We start from the raw sequence: 21,785 nt of genomic DNA on the forward strand, positions 1-21,785 counted from the left end.
ACTACCAGGACTGACCTGCAGATAGATCCCTGTCCACTAGCAGGCGTGACCTGCAGATAGATCCCTGTCCACTAGCAGGACTGACCTGCAGATAGATCCCTGTCCACTAGCAGGGCTGACCTGCAGATAGATCCCTGTCCACTAGCAGGGCTGACCTGCAGATAGATCCCTGTCCACTAGCAGGATGACCTGCAGATAGATCCCTGTCCACTAGCAGGACTGACCTGCAGATAGATCCCTGTCCACTAGCAGGACTGTCCTGCAGCTAGATCCCTGTCCACTAGCAGGTTGAGTATCGAGCAACCCCCTCTATTAGATGGTAAATATAGCTCTATTCAATGTGCTGGCATTATTATGGGCTGTGTAAGCTAATACAGGACATTTTAAACATATTTCCTGTTCTTTAGGTCAGGGGGCAGTCTTCCATGGAGAAGCAGCTGTCCATGAAACAAAGAGGTATAATCTTTCAGGCAGCCCTCGTGCTTGAGGGCTGAATTTAAAGACAAACAGATCTGACTGAGAATGAAGAAATGAAGAAAGTGTTCTTTAGAGAAACGATGTGCAGACTCGAGAAGACAAAGCTTAAAGACAGCTACATGCTTCAAATATTTTGTTTTTGATCTGTAATATCATGTTTTATGTGTTTTTGACCTGTAATATCATGTTCTATGTGTTTTAGACGTGTAATATCATGTTCTGTATGTTTTTGACCTGTAACATTCTGTTCTGTGTGTTTTTGACCTGTAATATTCTGTTCTGTGTGTTTTTGACCTGTTTAATATCATGTTCTGTGTGTTTTTAACCTGTAATATAATGTTCTGTATGTTTTTGACCTGTAATATCCTGTTCTATGTGGTTTTAACCTGTAATATCCTGTTCTATGTAGTTTTAACCTGTAATAACCTGTTCTGTGTGCTTTTGACCTGTAATATCATGTTCTATATGTTTTTGACCTGTAATATCCTGTTCTATATGTTTTTGACCTGTAATATCCTGTTCTGTGTGTTTTTATAATTCAGTTTTGTTGTTTATACTCATACCAGTATTTATAAGGCTTATTAACTAATGTGCTTTACAACCAAAAAATGAAAGCTGAATTCCTAAGTGAGATGGGTTTTGTTTTAGTGTAATGACTGTTAGGGGTGTGCAGCTGTCATTTTGTTGATGGTTTCCCTTTTACCAGCTCACAGTTAGTAAGCCTGATGAATTTTTTTTTCTGGGTTTGTAAATCTGGGCAATAATGATCTAAGCAGAAACAATGAACACATATAATATGTCAAAGAGGCTGAATATTGAATATTATGGAAGTGTAGATACACTGGACATATACTGTAAATTTCCTGTAAATGCGTATAGTCACTTGATTGTAAATGAGTCACAGGACTATGGATAAGAATAAATATAGCTACGTTCTAGCTTATCAAATTACAGTATTAAAGTAAAACTTGCTGACCTACAGCACTCTATTGGCAGGAGTATTGGGTTTCCGAGTGTGCTGTCTTACCCTAGAGCACAATGTTTCACTGTTAGAGTGCTAAGCCCAGATCACACACCAATTAAAACCTTGATGTGGTTATGAACTGGTTATGGTTAAGGGGAGATGTCTTTGGTGGACAGCTGAGGTCGCCTGTAGGGAAAGAAGGATACTTTAAGAGTTCATCTTATCAACCTACACCGTTGTGCCAAGACAAGCCACAGCCAATCACCATGGATTGCATCACCCATCAATCTGAGCCTGACTCGGGATCAGGCTACTCTTGTGCTCTTGAAGTGACTGATAAAACACACACTGGGGTTTAACTGTGAACCGCATCGGAGGTGTTTCATGTGCCATCCTAACAGTATTATGCATAGTCATTTATTTCTATGTCCTCTTGTTTTCTGTTTATTATAGTGAATGCTTGGATAGTCAGAGGCCTGGACCATCAGTACTTTTAAACTGCACATGCTTCTGTATTTTAATGAAGCAATTATATATTTCTTCTCTTCACATTTAACCAATGAGTTTCATTTATCATTGGAAGGTGCATACTCATGAATTTGCTGGATTGTACACTATTTACACTATCATTACCAACTCCATTAAAATATGATTGAGACCATAACTATATAATGCAACCTTTATAAATCCCAAATAAATACACAATGGAAGCTAACACGAGGCACAAGGCACGACTCACTGCTACATTAAGATTGTATTCGTATTTTAAGATGATTCCCCTAATATAACCCTCAGGTCAACACCCATTGAACTATTAAACCTGCTGAGTCCTACCATCATTTTTACTGGAGTGTTTGCGTATATTATAACATCATTCCGTGATGTCTTTTACTGCATTCCTATATAGTTCGGCCTTGTCTTTATTTTCATTAAAAGGAAAGCCTTGTTTACATACTCTAAAATAAGTTTTAAGTTGTATCTTTCTCTTCCCTCTGGACCCTTTTTTAAGCCCCATTCTCAACCGTGGAGTCAGAAAACTGCATACATTACACATTCTGTGACTGCAGTTGTAGAAATTCATTTTTAACATTTTGTAATGGGAAGTAAAACTTTCTGTTATGATTTTAAAACCAAGCCCATGAGCGGAAGCCATACACTCAAACAGGAGAACATCTGTTTCATAGCTATTTCTGGGCAGGTCACAGTTTTGGCAAAACAACAAAACAATCATTGATGTCTTTACCAAGCCGCTCCAAAACACAGCTTTTGATGATTCTTAGCTTTTGTACAAACGTCATGCTCAGTGATTGTTTTATGGGAGCCTTTATGGTGGCAGCTTGTGGGGAGGACAGATTGAATTATTTGAGTCATTCAGTTTTGTCAGGCTTCTTGTTTCATTATATTTGACCATGATGGTGGGCTTGTTGAGCTGCTTCATGTTTAATTAAAGACAAATCCCACACAGCACTTTAGCAGACATGCTGTACACAGCGAGGCTCTTCACAGTGACGGAGGAAGAGGAAGATGGGCCCCAGTGCAGGACCTTACTGTGCCCCCCCCCCCCCCCCCCCCCCCCCCCCGAAACATTAATTTAACCCTTATTAATAAACATGAAACACACCAAATCAAGTGTTCAATATTGAACTATATTTAATTGTCAGAATGTTAGCATGTATGAAACAATATGTAATAAAAACGTGTTCCACTCGCCTACTTTATTTTATTCTGCGTACATCTTTACATCCAGCACTACACTATTTTTAAATCATAAACGAACAGGTTTAATCACCAGTCCTACCAGAATTCCCAAATTCTGCGATCACAGAAATTATTACAGAATTCACAATTCAGCACAGACGTTTGCTGAAATTGTCTCACATAGGAAACCTTTTATTATTATTATTATTATTATTATTATTATTATATTATTATTATTATTATTATTATTAAATCAGAAATGCAGGTATGTTGATTTGCTGTAGTTTATTTTGGTCCCTGCAGCCGCACCCAACAGCTTTTGCCTAAACTACAGGGTGAATCGTGCACACAGAATATAACTGCAAATGTTTGAGTTGAATAGAACCCCAAAACCTTCCATGAAGACATGTTTCGTACCATCCTCCGGGGGGAAAAAGTTAGGATAATTAAAACAATAGCAATACCTGTTGAAATGAGGGAGGATACAATCTGAATTACTGGCACCTCACACCGGCAGCTACAGTGAATAGATAAATAGTAAATAAATAAAAACTTTCGAACCCCTTCGTGGCCCTCTGAGTGGGCGGGCCCGAGTGCAGCTGCACCTGCTGCACCTGCTATTGCTCTGTCACTGGCACTGGCTCTTCATTATCTATGCTGTACACTGCGAGGCTCTTCATTATCTATGCTGTACACAGCGAGGCTCTTCATTATCTAAGCTGTACACAGCGAGGCTTTTCATTATCTATGCTGTACACAGCGAGGCTCTTCATTATCTATGCTGTACACAGCGAGGCTCTTCATTATCTAAGCTGTACACAGCGAGGCTCTTCATTATCTATGCTGTACACAGCGAGGCTCTTCATTATGCTGTACACAGCAAGGCTCTTCATTATCTATGCTGTACACAGCGAGGCTCTTCATTATCTATGCTGTACACAGCGAGGCTCTTCATTATCTATGCTGTACACAGCGAGGCTCTTCATTATCTAAGCTGTACACAGCGAGGCTCTTCATTATCTATGCTGTACACAGCGAGTCTCTTCATTATCTAAGCTGTACACAGCGAGGCTCTTCATTATCTATGCTGTACACAGCGAGGCTCTTCATTATCTATGCTGTACACAGCGAGGCTCTTCATTATCTATGCTGTACACAGCGAGACTCTTCATTATCTATGCTGTACACAGCAAGGCTCTTCATTATCTATGCTGTACACAGCGAGACTCTTCATTATCTATGTTGTACACAGCGAGGCTCTTCATTATCTATGTTGTACACAGCGAGGCTCTTCATTATCTAAGCTGTACACAGCGAGGCTCTTCATTATCTAAGCTGTACACAGAGAGGCTCTTCATTATCTATGCTGTACACAGCGAGGCTCTTCATTATCTATGCTGTACACAGCGAGGCTATTCATTATCTATGCTGTACACAGCGAGGCTCTTCATTATCTATGCTGTACACAGCGAGGCTCTTCATTATCTATGCTGTACACAGCGAGGCTCTTCATTATATAAGATGTAGCGAAACACGAGTGGTGGTGTTTACACTTCATGTGATCTTTCACATCTTGTTTTAACCCTTTACTCCCCAGGGTAGGTTCCCAGACCTATTTAATGCAGATTTTCTCAATGTCAAATCTATTGGACACCGGGCAGCATCGCCTTGTTTTGGCTGTGCTTGTCTTAAATGGTGTTACATACTGTAATGTATATAATTGTAATGTATATGTTACAGCCAATGTCCGAAGTCAGCCAATTACACCAATGGGTGGGCATTGTTGTCAGTGCCCAAGAGCAGCAGACAATGACAGCACCGACCGGGCATAGACATCATTGCCCAATTTTGTTGGTCAATGTTGTTATAAAGACCTAAATAACAACATCGGCTGGGCAATGACGACATTGCCCAGAAGTTGGTGGTCAATGTTGAAATAATCGTATAAGGTGACTGCTTCTGTCTTGATTCTTTGCTTGATTGACCAACGGCTCTCCAGACCGTCAGTGGGGAATCCCTTCCTTCCTGACAGCTGGAGGGGATTCTTCACTCCCAGATGTGTCATTAGAAAGAAACAAAGTGCTGTCTGTGGTTGGTGCACCCGTACAGAGTGCACACTATTGCTACTCTCGGTGCTTCCACCTCACAGTGATGGCCATGCATTCAGATTGCTCATGTTCATGTGTCTGCAGCTGTTTGTCTTGGCTTCCCCTGATCTGAGAGCTTGCCATGTGGGGCCTGGTTTGCCTGCACTGCTGGCTATGCTTCTTTATTCCACTTGGAACAGGCTGATTACATGATTAACAGTACAGTGGGGACTACAACCTGCCCATTCTAAAAGCTGCTGTATGTTGTTGTGAATAACCTGCTGTCTGTGATATATGAAATTGCATACAGTATGTACTTCACCAAGCTGCCTTTTAGTGTAGTGTGTTTATCTTTAGTCTCTTAAAAAACAACACACATCATACATGAGAATATACTTAGAATGACTGATTCCTTCACTTTAGAGGTTCCAGCACCAAACTGACTGTATGATTTGCAATGACAATCACTGAATAACAAATAATAACAGACACTGCTCACAACTTCCAGTAGTGATAGATGACAGGATAAAGCAAATGTCAACACCATTGTTAACAGCTTGTTTAAGTTCTGTATTCAAATATATAGGCCTACCTACTGCAGTGTACCTTACATACACTTGCATCATCCTAAATTTAAAACAAATACAAAACACAAATTTAAATACAGAAAAAAAACAATGCCTTAGAATCAAGCCCTCAATAGAGTGATTTGCATTTGGAACAGTTAATTCAGTTCAAATGGATATTACCACATTTGCTTTAATTTAAGTGGACTTTCGGATCATCTGCTATTTTCTACTGGTTACATACAGTGATGCAGATAGAGACAGGGAAATGCACAGACATATAAAGAGATATGAAGATATAAAGATAAAGTAAAAACTTAACACAACTTTGCCAAAACCACATATTTATAGTAAAATCACATACACAACATTTGTAACAGACATCATCATTCAACATTTCAACGAGGCATTGAGATAACAGAATGTTATTAAACATTGCTTAACATCATCATATTGCAGCGTAAAACACACAGGGAATCTGACGAGTGAGTCAAGATATAGAGAAAGACAGAACACAGGGAATCTGACGAGTGAGTCAAGATATAGAGAAAGACAGAACACAGGGAATCTGACGAGTGAGTCAAGATATAGAGAAAGACAGAACACAGGGAATCTGACGAGTGAGTCAAGATATAGAGAAAGACAGAACACAGGGAATCTGACGAGTGAGTCAAGATATAGAGAAAGACAGAACACAGGGAATCTGACGAGTGAGTCAAGATATAGAGAAAGACAGAACACAGGGAATCTGACGAGTGAGTCAAGATATAGAGAAAGACAGAACACAGGGAATCTGACGAGTGAGTCAAGATATAGAGAAAGACAGAACACAGGGAATCTGACGAGTGAGTCAAGATATAGAGAAAGACAGAACACAGGGAATCTGACGAGTGAGTCAAGATATAGAGAAAGACAGAACACAGGGAATCTGACGAGTGAGTCAAGATATAGAGAAAGACAGAACACAGGGAATCTGACGAGTGAGTCAAGATATAGAGAAAGACAGAACACAGGGAATCTGACGAGTGAGTCAAGATATAGAGAAAGACAGAACACAGGGAATCTGACGAGTGAGTCAAGATATAGAGAAAGACAGAACACAGGGAATCTGACGAGTGAGTCAAGATATAGAGAAAGACAGAACACAGGGACTCTGACGAGTGAGTCAAGATATAGAGAAAGACAGAACACAGGGACTCTGACGAGTGAGTCAAGATATAGAGAAAGACAGAACACAGGGACTCTGACGAGTGAGTCAAGATATAGAGAATGACAGAACACAGGGAATCTGATGAGTCAAGATACAAAGAATGAAAAAACACAAGGAATCTGATGAGTCAAGATATAGAGAATGAAAAAAAGTGGTTGTCGTAGTTACGGTCTGCACCAGAGCTGGCTAACCAATACATTCAAACTGAATTTACTATAAAACCAGTTCAGTTATTTGAAAAGTGATGCTGCCACATGTAAACTGCTGATTAATTACATAACTAATTAAAGTAATGGTATGTTTATTTATATGTGTATTTGTAAATAAGGGAGACAGTTAAATCAGTTCCTGCTCTTTGCAAACGAGGAGGATGTTGACTGCAGTCCCTCCATACCCCACTAGAAACTAGCTGTTTCCAAAGTCTGCAACAGTGGGATGCAAGTGTGTGGAGTTTCTAAAATTGAATTAGTAAATCACAACTTTATCAGTGTTTATAATGCAAATAAAAGAAAGGGATTAAAAAAATAAGCTGAAAAACTAGTTGAATGCAACTTTTAAAATGTATACATCAACCTTGTCTGCAAAATGTTATAAACTGGTAGACAGATGGTTTTCTAATGGAAATAACTTTTGATGTGCGTTCCATTACAAGGTAAGAATATTTAACTATGGTTTAATATTTGTGGGAAGAAGATGAGTCTAGAGTCGACTAGATTGGCTGTTTATCAGACATGCATTCAAACAGGATGAATGCTGGCTATTCTAGGGTTTTTTCATTGGTTTGGGAATATTTTTATTTTACTACACAGCAGTTTGTTAATGGTATGCACCTGAACAAGACCGCTGTGTTTGAATTCAAACTAAAACCACACCTACATGAGACGCATTTCATTACACATATTCCTGTCCTATTATTGAACATCATGTGATCAAAGACAGTACAAAATTAAACCGCAAAAGTCTACCGGAAGCCATAACAGAAGTACAGTATTTCAGGCTAGATTTCAAAATGTCAGTTTTTCATTAAGTATATGGGAAACTACAAAGCGGTATGTAATGCAATATGTTAATGACATATGTAGCGATATTTCATTGCCTCAACCCAACAGATGACAGCTATTGTTGCTTTACGGCTTCAGGTACTCCAGCACAAAGACTTGGAGAATCTTATTCAAGTTTTCAATGGTGGAGGAGTCCAGGTTTTCTTCATTGTCATCCATGGTGTGCCAGACTGCAGGGAAAGGCGTTGGTATCAAGTGAAGAATCCGAACTCCTTCAGATAGATAAAAGAAACAGTGCTGTTAATGGGCCCGTTCTCAATGAGACAGATCTATGACAGTAATTCAAGTGAAGAATCCGAACTCCTTCAGATAGATAAAAGAAACAGTGCTGTTAATGTGCCTGTTCTCAATCGAGACAGATCTGTGACACTAATTCAATTGAAGAATCCAAACTCCTTCAGATAGATAAAAGAAACAGTGCTGTTAATGGGCCCGTTCTCAATGAGACAGATCTGTGACACTAATTCAATTGAAGAATCCAAACTCCTTCAGATAGATAAAAGAAACAGTGCTGTTAATGGGCCTGTTCTCAATGAGACAGATCTGTGACAGTAATTCACTGGTACCGGATTCGTTGCTTGTCTTGTTTAATGATTAATCTGGTAAGGATCATTTTGGTAACGTATTTGTCTACCACCACAGACTTTGGACAATACATACGGCTTGAATTACCTTTATTATAAATAAAGCTTGAATTACCTCTATTATAAATATAGTTTGAATTACCTCTGTTATAAATAGAGTTTGAATTACCTCTGTTATAAATAGAGTTTGAATTACCTCTGTTATAAATAGAGTTTGAATTACCTCTGTTATAAATAGAGTTTGAATTACCTCTGTTATAAATAGAGTTTGAATTACCTCTGTTATAAATAGAGTTTGAATTACCTCTGTTATAAATAGAGTTTGAATTACCTCTGTTATAAATAGAGTTTGAATTACCTCTGTTATAAATAGAGTTTGAATTACCTCTGTTATAAATAGAGTTTGAATTACCTCTGTTATAAATAGAGTTTGAATTACCTCTGTTATAAATAGAGTTTGAATTACCTCTGTTATAAATAGAGTTTGAATTACCTCTGTTATAAATAGAGTTTGAATTACCTCTGTTATAAATAGAGTTTGAATTACCTCTGTTATAAATAGAGTTTGAATTACCTCTGTTATAAATAGAGTTTGAATTACCTCTGTTATAAATAGAGTTTGAATTACCTCTGTTATAAATAGAGTTTGAATTACCTCTGTTATAAATAGAGTTTGAATTACCTCTGTTATAAATAGAGTTTGAATTACCTCTGTTATAAATAGAGTTTGAATTACCTCTGTTTTAAATAGAGTTTGAATTACGTCTGTTTTAAATAGAGCTTGAATTACCTCTGTTATAAATAGAGCTTGAATTACCTCTGTTATAAATAGAGCTTGAATTACCTCTGTTATAAATAGAGTTTGAATTACCTCTGTTATAAATAGAGTTTGAATTACCTCTGTTATAAATAGAGTTTGAATTACCTCTGTTATAAATAGAGTTTGAATTACCTCTGTTATAAATAGAGTTTGAATTACCTCTGTTATAAATAGAGTTTGAATTACCTCTGTTATAAATAGAGTTTGAATTACCTCTGTTATAAATAGAGTTTGAATTACCTCTGTTATAAATAGAGTTTGAATTACCTCTGTTATAAATAGAGTTTGAATTACCTCTGTTATAAATAGAGTTTGAATTACCTCTGTTATAAATAGAGTTTGAATTACCTCTGTTATAAATAGAGTTTGAATTACCTCTGTTATAAATAGAGTTTGAATTACCTCTGTTATAAATAGAGTTTGAATTACCTCTGTTATAAATAGAGTTTGAATTACCTCTGTTATAAATAGAGTTTGAATTACCTCTGTTATAAATACAGTTTGAATTACCTCTGTTATAAATACAGTTTGAACTTTTTCTACTGTAAATACAGTTTGAATTATCTCTGTTATAAGTAGCGTTTGAATTATCTCTATAGTAAATACAGTTTGAATTATCTCTAGTGTAAATAAAGCTTGAATTACCTCTATTATAAAACGGTACGTGATCGTCGTCGACAGGCCCAACACGAATGTTAGGCCAAAAATATTCATTTTCAGCGTGGTGGTTCTTCAGCTCACCCATCCCATGCAGCCGGCGCTCTGCATTGTATTAAGAAGAATAACAGCAAAGCGATACATTGGCTGGTCAGACATCAAGACAGCTTCTATGTGCTGGAAGACACACTTTACTGGAAGTCACACGCAGGTAAAGGACATAAACACGTGTTGTGTTTGCTGGTCAGTGCAGTTGTGCTATAAGGTGAATCAATATGTTACATCATGCAATGCAAGGGGAGAGCCGGGCCACTGTTCAGATGCCCTTCTCAAGCATTTACTGGATAATACCCAGTAATACGAGAGCAGTGTTCACACTGAGCTGTCAGTAATATGAGAGCAGTATTCACACTGAGCTGTCAGTAATATGAGAGCAGTGTTCACACTGAGCTGTCAGTTATATGAGAGCAGTGTTCACACTGAGCTGTCAGTAATATGAGAGCAGTATTCACACTGAGCTGTCAGTTATATGAGAGCAGTGTTCACACTGAGCTGTCAGTTATATGAGAGCAGTGTTCACACTGAGCTGTCAGTTATATGAGAGCAGTGTTCACACTGAGCTGTCAGTAATATGAGAGCAGTGTTCACACTGAGCTGTCAGTTATATGAGAACAGTGTTCACACTGAGCTGTCAGTAATATGAGAGCAGTGTTCACACTGAGCTGTCAGTTATATGAGAGCAGTGTTCACACTGAGCTGTCAGTAATATGAGAGCAGTATTCACACTGAGCTGTCAGTAATATGAGAGCAGTATTCACACTGAGCTGTCAGTTATATGAGAGCAGTGTTCACACTGAGCTGTCAGTAATATGAGAGCAGTGTTCACACTGAGCTGTCAGTAATATGAGAGCAGTATTCACACTGAGCTGTCAGTAATATGAGAGCAGTATTCACACTGACCTATATTCTGCAGTCTTGTGAACCATCTCGCAGTGTTTGCAAACTGGCTGCCGAAGCGGGGATTGGGAGCACCAATTAAATCCAGCAGCACAAACAGATCCTGATAACAAGAAAGAAGAGAAAAGGCACTGGTGAGAAATGGACAGCGGTTCTCTGCACAGATGAACCCAGGTTCTATAGGGGCTAGTCCTCAGAAAGATCCAGAGATACAGGTTCTATAGGGGCTAGTCCTCAGAAAGATCCAGAGATACAGGTTCTATAGGGGCCAGTCCTTAGAAAGATTCAGAGATACAGGTTCTATAGGGGCTAGTCCTCAGAAAGATCCAGGGATACAGGTTCTATAGGGGCTAATCCTCAGAAAGATTCAGAGATACAGGTTCTATAGGGGCTAGTCCTCAGAAAGATCCAGAGATACAGGTTCTATAGGGGCTAGTCCTCAGAAAGATTCAGAGATACAGGTTCTATAGGGGCTAGTCCTCAGAAAGATTCAGAGATACAGGTTCTATAGGGGCTAGTCCTCAGAAAGATCCAGAGACATGCATACAGTACAGCAGGAGCATGTACAAATATAAGCGTGACAAACTATGCATATGTATAGATCAGACATACAGGCTCCACGACATACATCCCCAGACTCTCATAGTCTCAATATCTTGTGCTGTAGAATAGTGTTCTCTGGTTTATAATCTCAATATCTTGTGCTGTAGAATAGTGTTCTCTGGTTTATAATCGCAATATCTTGTGTTGAAGAATAGTGTTCTCTGGTTTATAATCTCAATATCTTGTGCTGTAGAACAGTGTTCTCTGGTTTATAATCTCAATATCTTGTGCTGTAGAACAGTGTTCTCTGGTTTATAGTCTCAATATCTTGTACTGTAGAATAGTGTTCTCTGGCTTATAATCTCAACATTTTGTGCTGTAGAATAGTGTTCTCTGGTTTATAATCTCAATATCTTGTGCTGTAGAACAGTGTTCTCTGGTTTATAGTCTCAATATCTTGTGCTGTAGAATAGTGTTCTCTGGTTTATAATCTCAATATCTTGTGTTGAAGAATAGTGTTCTCTGGTTTCATCCCAATTAAATAAGCCATTCTCTTGACATATTTAAAACCAAGTTCATGCCAGTGTAAACTACAGAGAAGGGAGTTACTGAGGCTATGTTGTAGCTGTAATATCTGGGATGTTTGATCAGGCGATTGCCCTTTACATGTACAATGGAAAGTTGAATCTGCTTCTTCTGGGACTGTCTCTGCTGTGCTCCACCGTCATGCCCGCTCTGTACTCACTATCCCGTGGGAGCTGGGAGTGTCTCTGCTGTGCTCCACTGTCATGCCCGCTCTGTACTCACTATCCCGTGGGAGCTGGGAGTGTCTCTGCTGTGCTCCACCGTCATGCCCGCTCTGTACTCACTATCCCGTGGGAGCTGGGAGTGTCTCTGCTGTGCTCCACCGTCATGCCCGCTCTGTACTCACTATCCCGTGGGAGCTGGGAGTGTCTCTGCTGTGCTCCACCGTCATGCCCGCTCTGTACTCACTATCCCGTGGGAGCTGGGAGTGTCTCTGCTGTGCTCCACCATCATGCCCGCTCTGTACTCACTATCCCGTGGGAGCTGGGAGTGTCTCTGCTGTGATGCATGCCCGCTCTGTACTCACTATCCCGTGGGAGCTGGGAGTGTCTCTGCTGTGACCCACTGTCATGCCCGCTCTGTACTCACTATCCCGTGGGAGCTGGGAGTGTCTCTGCTGTGCTCCACTGTCATGCCCGCTCTGTACTCACTATCCCGTGGGAGCTGGGAGTGTCTCTGCTGTGCTCCACCATCATGCCCGCTCTGTACTCACTATCCCGTGGGAGCTGGGAGTGTCTCTGCTGTGACCCACTGTCATGCCCGCTCTGTACTCACTATCCCGTGGGAGCTGGGAGTGTCTCTCCTGTGCTCCACTGTCATGCCCGCTCTGTACTCACTATCCCGTGGGAGCTGGGAGTGTCTCTGCTGTGCTCCACTGTCATGCCCGCTCTGTACTCACTATCCCATGGGAGCTGGGAGTGTCTCTGCTGTGCTCCACTGTCATGCCCGCTCTGTACTCACTATTCCGTGCAGCTGGGTCGTGTCCCTGGAGCCAGGCGGGTGTGAAGTGGATCCCATCTTCTGGGCCAGGTGTCGTGAACCATAGAGAGAGTCTGTGGAGGACCACTGGTGCAGAGCCTCCTCTCCATCAAAGAAAATAAACTGCAGAGAGAGGTCTGGATTGGAAGTCTGCAATTGAAACAAAACACATTTACAATGGCTACAAACTCGCAATCTGGAAAGACTAAAAAAAAGGGGATGCTGACACCTACTGGATTAAAGATGTAATGCAGTATAATTAACACAGGGACTAAGGCATGTTCTGCAAGTATTGTCAGATTAACGCACTGCTAAACATTCACCTTTTAGCATATATCACTAAATACAAAAAGATTTCAAAACAAAAACAGTGTACAGTAATGAAACAGGCTGTGCAGTTCAGCAGCTTGTTCACAGGGAGCTGCCTGTGTCACTGATTCCTGGATCACACCGACCAAGCTGATCAATGAACAGGTTCCTGCTTCGCTCAGAGAATCTTGCAGCTTTGCTCAATCATGGCGAGAGGGCTCTGTCGGTAAGCAATGGTAAAGGAAGACTTTCACCCCTGGTGAGTGCCGGGGGCCTTTGTGAAAAACAGCCTCAGTTGCCAAACTACTATTAGATAACCTTCATGGCATCCTTTTGGCAGTATCCCACAAAGGCCAAAGATTATCTGGGAAAAAATACTAAAAGTTCAAGGTTTGAACGAAAAAGTAAAAAGCAATCATTGGGTAACAGTGCGCCAGTCTAAATGTGTTTTTGAAAGCGACCACGAACCACAAAAAATTTGCAACTGGTTTTAAATGAGTTAATATAACAGGCAAATTAATAAAACTTTTCAAACCTCCAACTAATTGCCTCAGTAAAGTGAAAGGACACTGTGGCCTCAATGAGCTCCAATAACAACAAGCACCCTCATTCCTTCATAACTGAACATTCATCCTGCTTCAATTTGTGCTTAAATAGTCCTGCCCTATTAGTGACCAGCTGACATTCCTTAAATATGACTGACTTACTTTATCATGTATCCCTTTAAAACAGACTTGGACAGAAACACTGTAACTCTGGGCACAGGGACACCAGCCTGTAGCTTTGACATACTCACTAAACAATGATAGACATCTCTGATCTTATTACACAGAGAACACAATACTGCAGGTGTAGCATGATGGCATCTCTGATCTTACTACACAGAGAACACAATAGTGCAGGTGCAGCATGGGCATCTCTGATCTTACTACACAGAGAACACAATAGTGCAGGTGCAGCATGGGCATCTCTGATCTTACTACACAGAGAACACAATAGTGCAGGTGCAGCATGGGCATCTCTGATCTTACTACACAGAGAACACAATACTGCAGGTGCAGCATGGGCATCTCTGATCTTACTACACAGAGAACACAATACTGCAGGTGCAGCATGGGCATCTCTGATCTTACTACACAGAGAACACAATACTGCAGGTGTAGTATGACAGCATATGACTGTGTTGATAATGTATTTGCTGCACCTTTCGTGACAGGAGCTCTTCGTCTTGAGCCTGTGCCAGTTCTAGCAGCATGGCACACGGTGCTGCTGAGTCAGTGGCTCCAACAAACTGGCGGCCGCTCTGCTGCGGAGGGAAGTACTTGGAGTCGTAGTGGCAGGCTAGCACGAGACGCCGCTTGGCTGCTGGGTTCACGGTGGCGATTATGTTGGAAAAGGTCAACGGACCATAGGGAGTGTCCGCCTGGAATGTATCCTCTTCTGTCTTCCAGCCTGCGCGAAGTGATCCCAGCCTGTTCAAAATGTGCTGGGAAAAAAATTTAAAGGGATTTAAAAGCAGTGTTTCAGGAGCATCTCCACATACAGCTTATCCTAACCTTAAAGTCACTATCAGGCTGCAAAATCACTGCTCAGCCCCCTGATGAAGGCTCTACCGTGTGTTAGAGCCTTCATCGAGAGGGCAATATCCCTATTAGAAAACAATTGTTTGCATTATTTTCTTTCAGAAAGAGAGTATTTATCTGATTTAGAATTTTCTGCCCAATAGATGAACCAAGCTTTCATTACAATGAGCCCGGGTACCTCTGAACCAGCAGGGTTTGGAGCTCATTACTCACAGATCCAGACAGTCACTGACCTGGCGCACAGCAAGGCTGCCCGATGAGCTGGGGTATCTCTGCACCAGCAGGGGTCGGAGGTCATTGTGCCACATCCGGGTGACATCAGTCTGTGCCAAGACTCGCTGGGTGTCTTGTGTGGTCATCAAACTGGGCTTGTGGAACAGCTGATACAAAACACAAATAAAACAGATATTACAGAGATGAAATCCAGAACAATAACAGCATGTACAATATTACTATACTATATACAGTACACTATACAACAGATTTCAAATCGTGAATGAAGATCAGTAACAGAACAGGTTTAGAAAGCAATGCACACACTCCTGAACTGCTTTTCCACAACAGCACAGCCTGCAGTCCAATGATGTGTACAGACACTGGGAATGCGTCTTCATATCTGTAACAAAGTCCATGAATCAGATACACAAATGTAACTAGGTTATTTTCTAAAGTAATCCGCAGCTGTGTGCACTCTTCTCCATGTTCCTGTCTTGTGAATAGCTTTTGAAATGTACACTATTTTCCCATGTCCCTGTTTCCACGTCTTGTTTTTTGGACAGCAAATTCCTACAGATAAGAGTCAGTCACTCTGAATTCACTACACTGTAACAGCCTCTAATTAGCAATGCAATACACACTAGCCCTCTATTAACACTGTATAAGAAACAGTTAAGCGGCCCTTCCCTAGGATTATGACAGATCTATATTGAGGGAGAATTGGTAGTAGATTTGACTTTTACCTACCGTGGAAGCATTCAAAAATTCTTGTCGGGATCAGAAAAATCCTCAAATGACAGAGTGCAGTTAAGATGTCCTAGTCTGCTATTTTTTGAAACACAAGCAGCAATATGGCAAGTTATATTTATTTATTAATGTGTTTTCACAAGAAAAGTTACATATTCTTATATTAAAGACCCCAGGGCAAGTTTCATCAAGTTATAACACAAAACACTGAGCGCTAACCTAAATCATGACACATTATGAAGTAAATAATACAGTATTAGAATTCAGCCAGCTGTTTCTTCATGTTCAGACGAAGGCAGAAATAAATCCACTGTTTTATAACATCTGCAGAATACCACACTTTATCTTTGGCAGCCAAATTACCTTTTCCAAAAGACAACAAAATAACCCAGCTATCCAACAGTTAGTAGCTCACCCCTATGTCCCAATAGTGAGAATTGCTGTTGACATGTCGGGGCGATAGATAACCAGCCAGGCAACCACACAGCACACAGGAGAATGGGTTTGCCACTCCCCCTAAAGGAATATTGCAGACTCTTTTTATGGTAGTTATTCAGCTCTGTGTTTTCCCCTATATGCAGAGATAAGGAGAAGTGGTGAATGGAATACCTGATTATTTAGCATTTCTGATCAGTGCCCGACACTGTAATTGTAACCTCTTCACTTTGCTCTAGACTCAGTATTTACTCAGTTCTTGAGGTTGGCTAACATGGTATTCATCATTGGCTCAGACTAGTAGTTCCAGTTTTGCAATAAACCTGTTTGCTCTTCATTGGAACAAAACAAAGACACATCATGACAAAAATATGTTTGTTTGATATTTTATTGGAAATTGTTTTGAAAATGACACAAACATTACTGTAATGTTTATTATTATTATAATTATATTTGCCATTCCACTTGTTAGGCAGAACAGAAACAGCACAGGCTATGGTTCCCTAATTGTAGTGCACTGCGTGATGTATATTATTTTCTCCCCTCACTAAGCAAAGAAACCTGTATCTGCCTATCCATCCACCAATAATTACATATAATATGTGCTATTAGCCAAAGCAAAGGGATTCGTGGCTGCAAAGCCCCTGCTTTGATTATAACTTGTTTTCTGAAGTGCTAAGTTGAAATGTTGTCAGTTATCTTTCTGATACACTACAGGGGGATGAACAAAACGTCATGTCTCAACAACATGTTGTGTGAACACATCTGATTCGGTGTTGAGGCAAATGCAAGACAGCCTTGCCAGGTAAGGCGTGTATCTATGAATACCAGAGCCAGGGTTCAAAGTGGAAGTGCCAGCACCTCCAGTGCTAATGGAAACAGAAATGAATTGGGAACGTCCTGTAATGCAGAGCATGTCTTGGGTTGATGTGTTTGTGGGGAGCTGTAAGAGACATTCAAACTGAGCTATATGTTCAGAGCTCTGGTTGGTCAAAAAGTCAGTCATTTCCAGAGAAACATGTAAGACACCATTTTCACTCTTTCTATACCAGGTAGGACCACAGAGTTATAAGGAAAGAGAGTGGAGTGTGTCATCAGGCTCCTTGCACCCTGCTTTCACAATGAAATCCAATTGAAATACAGTCACACACACAGACGCGCACACGCACCCCCCCCACACACACACACACAGCAATGGTTCAGCTTAAAATGTGTCTAATATAAGATCGATGGTGAATGCAGTGTGCTACCATAGCAACAAGGCACCGAGAAGACAAATTCAGAAACAGATTAATTAATTTACCTGGAAACGTGGTACTTGTATTTCTCCAAGCACGCTAAAGGGCTCTCTAAATTACAAGTAATATTTAACACCAGTGTTATTTTTAAACAAACATGTAAACTGCTAAAAAGCACATATGTTCACATATTTTAGCAGATGAAAATAAATAAATCACATTCTATATATTACATTAAATTTGTGTTTAAATCTGGTGTACTTATTAAAAAAATCATACATTTTTATTTGCTCTTGTATGTAACCTGTGAAAAAGCAAGGGGTTTTAATTTTTAAAATAACTATTTTAGACAGACATGAAACATACATTAAAGTAAACTAGCACAATTAAAAAGGTGTTTCTGTGTATTCTGTACAGACCCAAATCTGCGTGCCTCCGCTGTACTTGACAAAAATATTTTGTTTAATTTCTTTAAGTCGCTTTGGATAAAAGCGTCTGCTAAATAATAATAATAATAATAATAATAATAATAATAATAATAATAATAATAATAATAATAATAATATACCAATATATATCAAATTGTAATTATTTATTTTAATTTAGTATTGATAGTTGTTGTCGAACAGCAACTAATTACAAGTAAACATTTGTTTTACCTGTAATTTTATTTTAAAACTATATGTGGAAATAAAAAGGAAAAATAAATAATGATTAAATAGAATGATATAATAATAACAAAGCTCAGCCTGTTAATCAGGTTTCAGTGATTTTGTTTTTTGGATCCTTCACCCACTAAAGACAAAACCAATACCTTTTCTCGCGTCCATGGTACTTTAGCGGTCTGTCCTGCGGTCTGGCTGATAACTGCCGTCAAACAAAATCCAATACCTAGATAGATCACAGCGGTACTGCAGCACCCAGACATCTCTCCGTGTTGGACACACACGCACACTGGTCGCTTTCATCCCCCTGCATAGACAGTATGTAATGCAATCATGTGAGTCCCAGAAGGGAGGGGCCGGAGCATTCGGCTACGTCATTTATTAATTCATTCATTCATTCGCCCGCAGGACGAAAAGCTGAAATTATTAATGTATCCCAGCTCATGTAAAAAGCGCCTTGTTTAATAGTGTCCTTATAATAATGCTTTAATTGTTTAATATTGCCTTTATACTGAATAATGGACATTGCAATACAGTAATAGTAAACATGGGTTTTCCCATACCTGGACAAGACAGACGGTGTTAGTACAGCTCTGTGAGAGGACCATTTAAATAAACTAGAGCAATAAAGTCTCTTGATCGCCATGCTGCTGTAAGAGTGTGGTGAGTTCAGGTAGCTTGATGAATTACCCCCCCCCCCCCCCCCCCCAATCGCAGTATATCTCTCTCTACCATGCCCACTGTAACCCTTCCATGCTGTACCTACTTACTCACCCCACTGTTGTGTGTATGCAAAACCAAATGACCCAGGTTACTTTAAAGGTTGTGCAGTTTTGATCTGTTTGAATATTTCTGTGAGAACACAAGCTACATTGTAACAGCTGGTGTCAGTCTTGTGTTGGGCTGGGAACTTTATCCTGGGAAAGCGGGATAGACTTACTGGTCAGCAGTTTTACATCAAAGTTTCATGATGGCTGGTCTTTTTAAGAAACACCTTCTGGTAGATGAAAGGAAGTATATGGTAAACTGTCTATGAATTCATTAAATCATAGAAATTAATGAAGACCTGGTAACACAAGTGAGGGGAAATGATAGCATAGGGACCATATTTACATTTAGTAAGAATGCCATATGCCTGGAAAAATGTTTACAGTTAACAATGAATGACCTTGGCCTGAAAATAGGTGATCTGGAACTTGCCTGAACAGGACTTTTGTAAAAAAAAAACCGAGAGAGTTTAGTTTAAAGCATTGGATAGCTAAAATGGGACTGTTATATTTTAACTATGTTCTTGATAAACTGGATTTAAGTGAGAATAATTGGATATATGATTGCAGGCTTCAAGTTTGCTATGAGCCTTCTACCAGCCTCTAACCAATATGTTTTAGTTAATTGTTAAACCACAGCTATACATGCAATAAAGGCAACCTAATAAGGAGGATATATTTTGATGTTAAAAGGGAAATATATTTTTTAACCCAGGATTGGAATAATTAAACCAAAGTAGGTGTTATATATTAAACACATCTTTCTACATGTATTCTTCATATACTTGCACTGTATTCCCTTGCATGCTGTGTTCAGGAACTCCCTGGTACCGAAAAAGAATAACATCAGTTCAAAAGTTCACCTTACATATTTTGGAAATGTAGGAGTGGTGGATTATGGGATGATGACTCATTAGAAGGAGTTACTGGGGGTATTTGAAAATGTTATTCACTTGAGCTAGCAATGCATATTAATGCTAAAGATTTAATTATTACTTCTAATAAAAAAGTGAGGCAAAAACTCTGTAAAAACCAGGGTAAAACCTCAGCCAAGTATCATTCAAATTTCTAACTACAAGCTGATGTGATCCATGTTCTGAGGATATCTGATCAAGCTGATTGCTGTTGGTTTTGTATTTAGAAGTGTTTGCCTTTGAAGACAGCTTCTGTCCTTACCTTATATTCTACACTTCCATTGATATTTTGAAAGGCAAGAACTATTTTGAATCTATATCTCTTTTATATTGATGCATTACTGTAAGGTATAGGATTTATGTTTTAGTTGTGGAGTGTGATATGTATTGGATGCGCTAGGATTTAGGGGTGGACGTTTTTAGCTTTTGCATGCATAGCTTAAGGGCAAAACATGTTATAACCATAAACATATTGAAGTATTCATGCTATTATACCTGTTAAGGCACTGGACCTGCCAGATAGCCTGTCAGCTGGGATTCGACCTAGTCTGTAACTACTCATCCATGTTTAAGCATTTAATAAACTGAAGCAGTACTGACACTACTCTGATTCGTTAAACTTCAAATGAAATGAGTCTGTGTGAGCTTCTTGATTTTTTAAAGTCACCTGGATATGTTGCAAGCCCAGTGCATGAACAATCCACTTACAGGAGTCCGAAACATCTCTATGTTCTCCTGAACGTCTCCCTGAGTTTAAGAGTATGCTTAGACCATATATATAAATAAAAAGAGTACATGCAAATCTGACATTATTCTCATCTGGGCTAAATAAATAAACGGAATGAATGACTTGGGAAGTTGCACCAAGCTGCGTTGGTCTTTGATGGATTAGATGCAGCGTGTTATCATTTTCTCTGAATTGGGAAGGTTGCACCAAGCTACGTTGGTCTTTGTTATCGTTTTCTCTGAATTGGGAAGTTGCACCAAGCTGCGTTGGTCTTTGATGGATTAGATGCAGCGTGTTATCATTTTCTTTGAATTGGGAAGGGTGCACCAAGCTGCGTTGGTCTTTGATGGATTAGATGCAGCGTGTTATCGTTTTCTCTGAATTGGGAAGTTGCACCAAGCTGCGTTGGTCTTTGATGGATTAGATGCAGCGTGTTATCGTTTTCTCTGAATTGGGAAGGGTGCACCAAGCTGCGTTGGTCTTTGATGGATTAGATGCAGCGTGTTATCGTTTTCTCTGAATTGGGAAGGGTGCACCAAGCTGCGTTGGTCTTTGATGGATTAGATGCAGCGTGTTATCGTTTTCTCTGAATTGGGAAGTTGCACCAAGCTGCGTTGGTCTTTGATGGATTAGATGCAGCGTGTTATCGTTTTCTCTGAATTGGGAAGGTTGCACCAAGCTGCGTTGGTCTTTGATGGATTAGATGCAGCGTGTTATCGTTTTCTCTGAATTGGGAAGGGTGCACCAAGCTGCGTTGGTCTTTGATGGATTAGATGCAGCGTGTTATTGTTTTCTCTGAATTGGGAAGTTGCACCAAGCTGCGTTGGTCTTTGTTATCGTTTTCTCTGAATTGGGAAGGGTGCACCAAGCTGCGTTGGTCTTTGTTATCGTTTTCTCTGAATTGGGAAGGGTGCACCAAGCTGCGTTGGTCTTTGTTATCGTTTTCTCTGAATTGGGAAGGGTGCACCAAGCTGCGTTGGTCTTTGATGGATTAGAT

General features: G+C 39.9%; 1 protein-coding gene across 1 annotated transcript; it reads right to left on the reverse strand.

The window, feature by feature from the left end:
- Positions 1 to 7,994: 7,994 nt before the first annotated feature.
- On the reverse strand, positions 7,995 to 18,688 carry LOC121315386 (glutaminyl-peptide cyclotransferase). Its single transcript, XM_041249440.1, has 7 exons — positions 18,530 to 18,688; positions 15,313 to 15,459; positions 14,701 to 14,982; positions 13,170 to 13,337; positions 11,085 to 11,184; positions 10,113 to 10,229; positions 7,995 to 8,275 (listed from the first exon to the last, which is right to left on the reverse strand). The coding sequence occupies exons 1-7, from the start codon at positions 18,641 to 18,643 to the stop codon at positions 8,130 to 8,132; spliced, it is 1,074 nt and encodes a 357-aa protein (XP_041105374.1). The 5' UTR covers positions 18,644 to 18,688; the 3' UTR covers positions 7,995 to 8,129.
- Positions 18,689 to 21,785: the final 3,097 nt, after the last annotated feature.

Source organism: Polyodon spathula, chromosome 5, assembly GCF_017654505.1.
Source record: "Polyodon spathula isolate WHYD16114869_AA chromosome 5, ASM1765450v1, whole genome shotgun sequence".
Taxonomy (NCBI): domain Eukaryota; kingdom Metazoa; phylum Chordata; class Actinopteri; order Acipenseriformes; family Polyodontidae; genus Polyodon; species Polyodon spathula.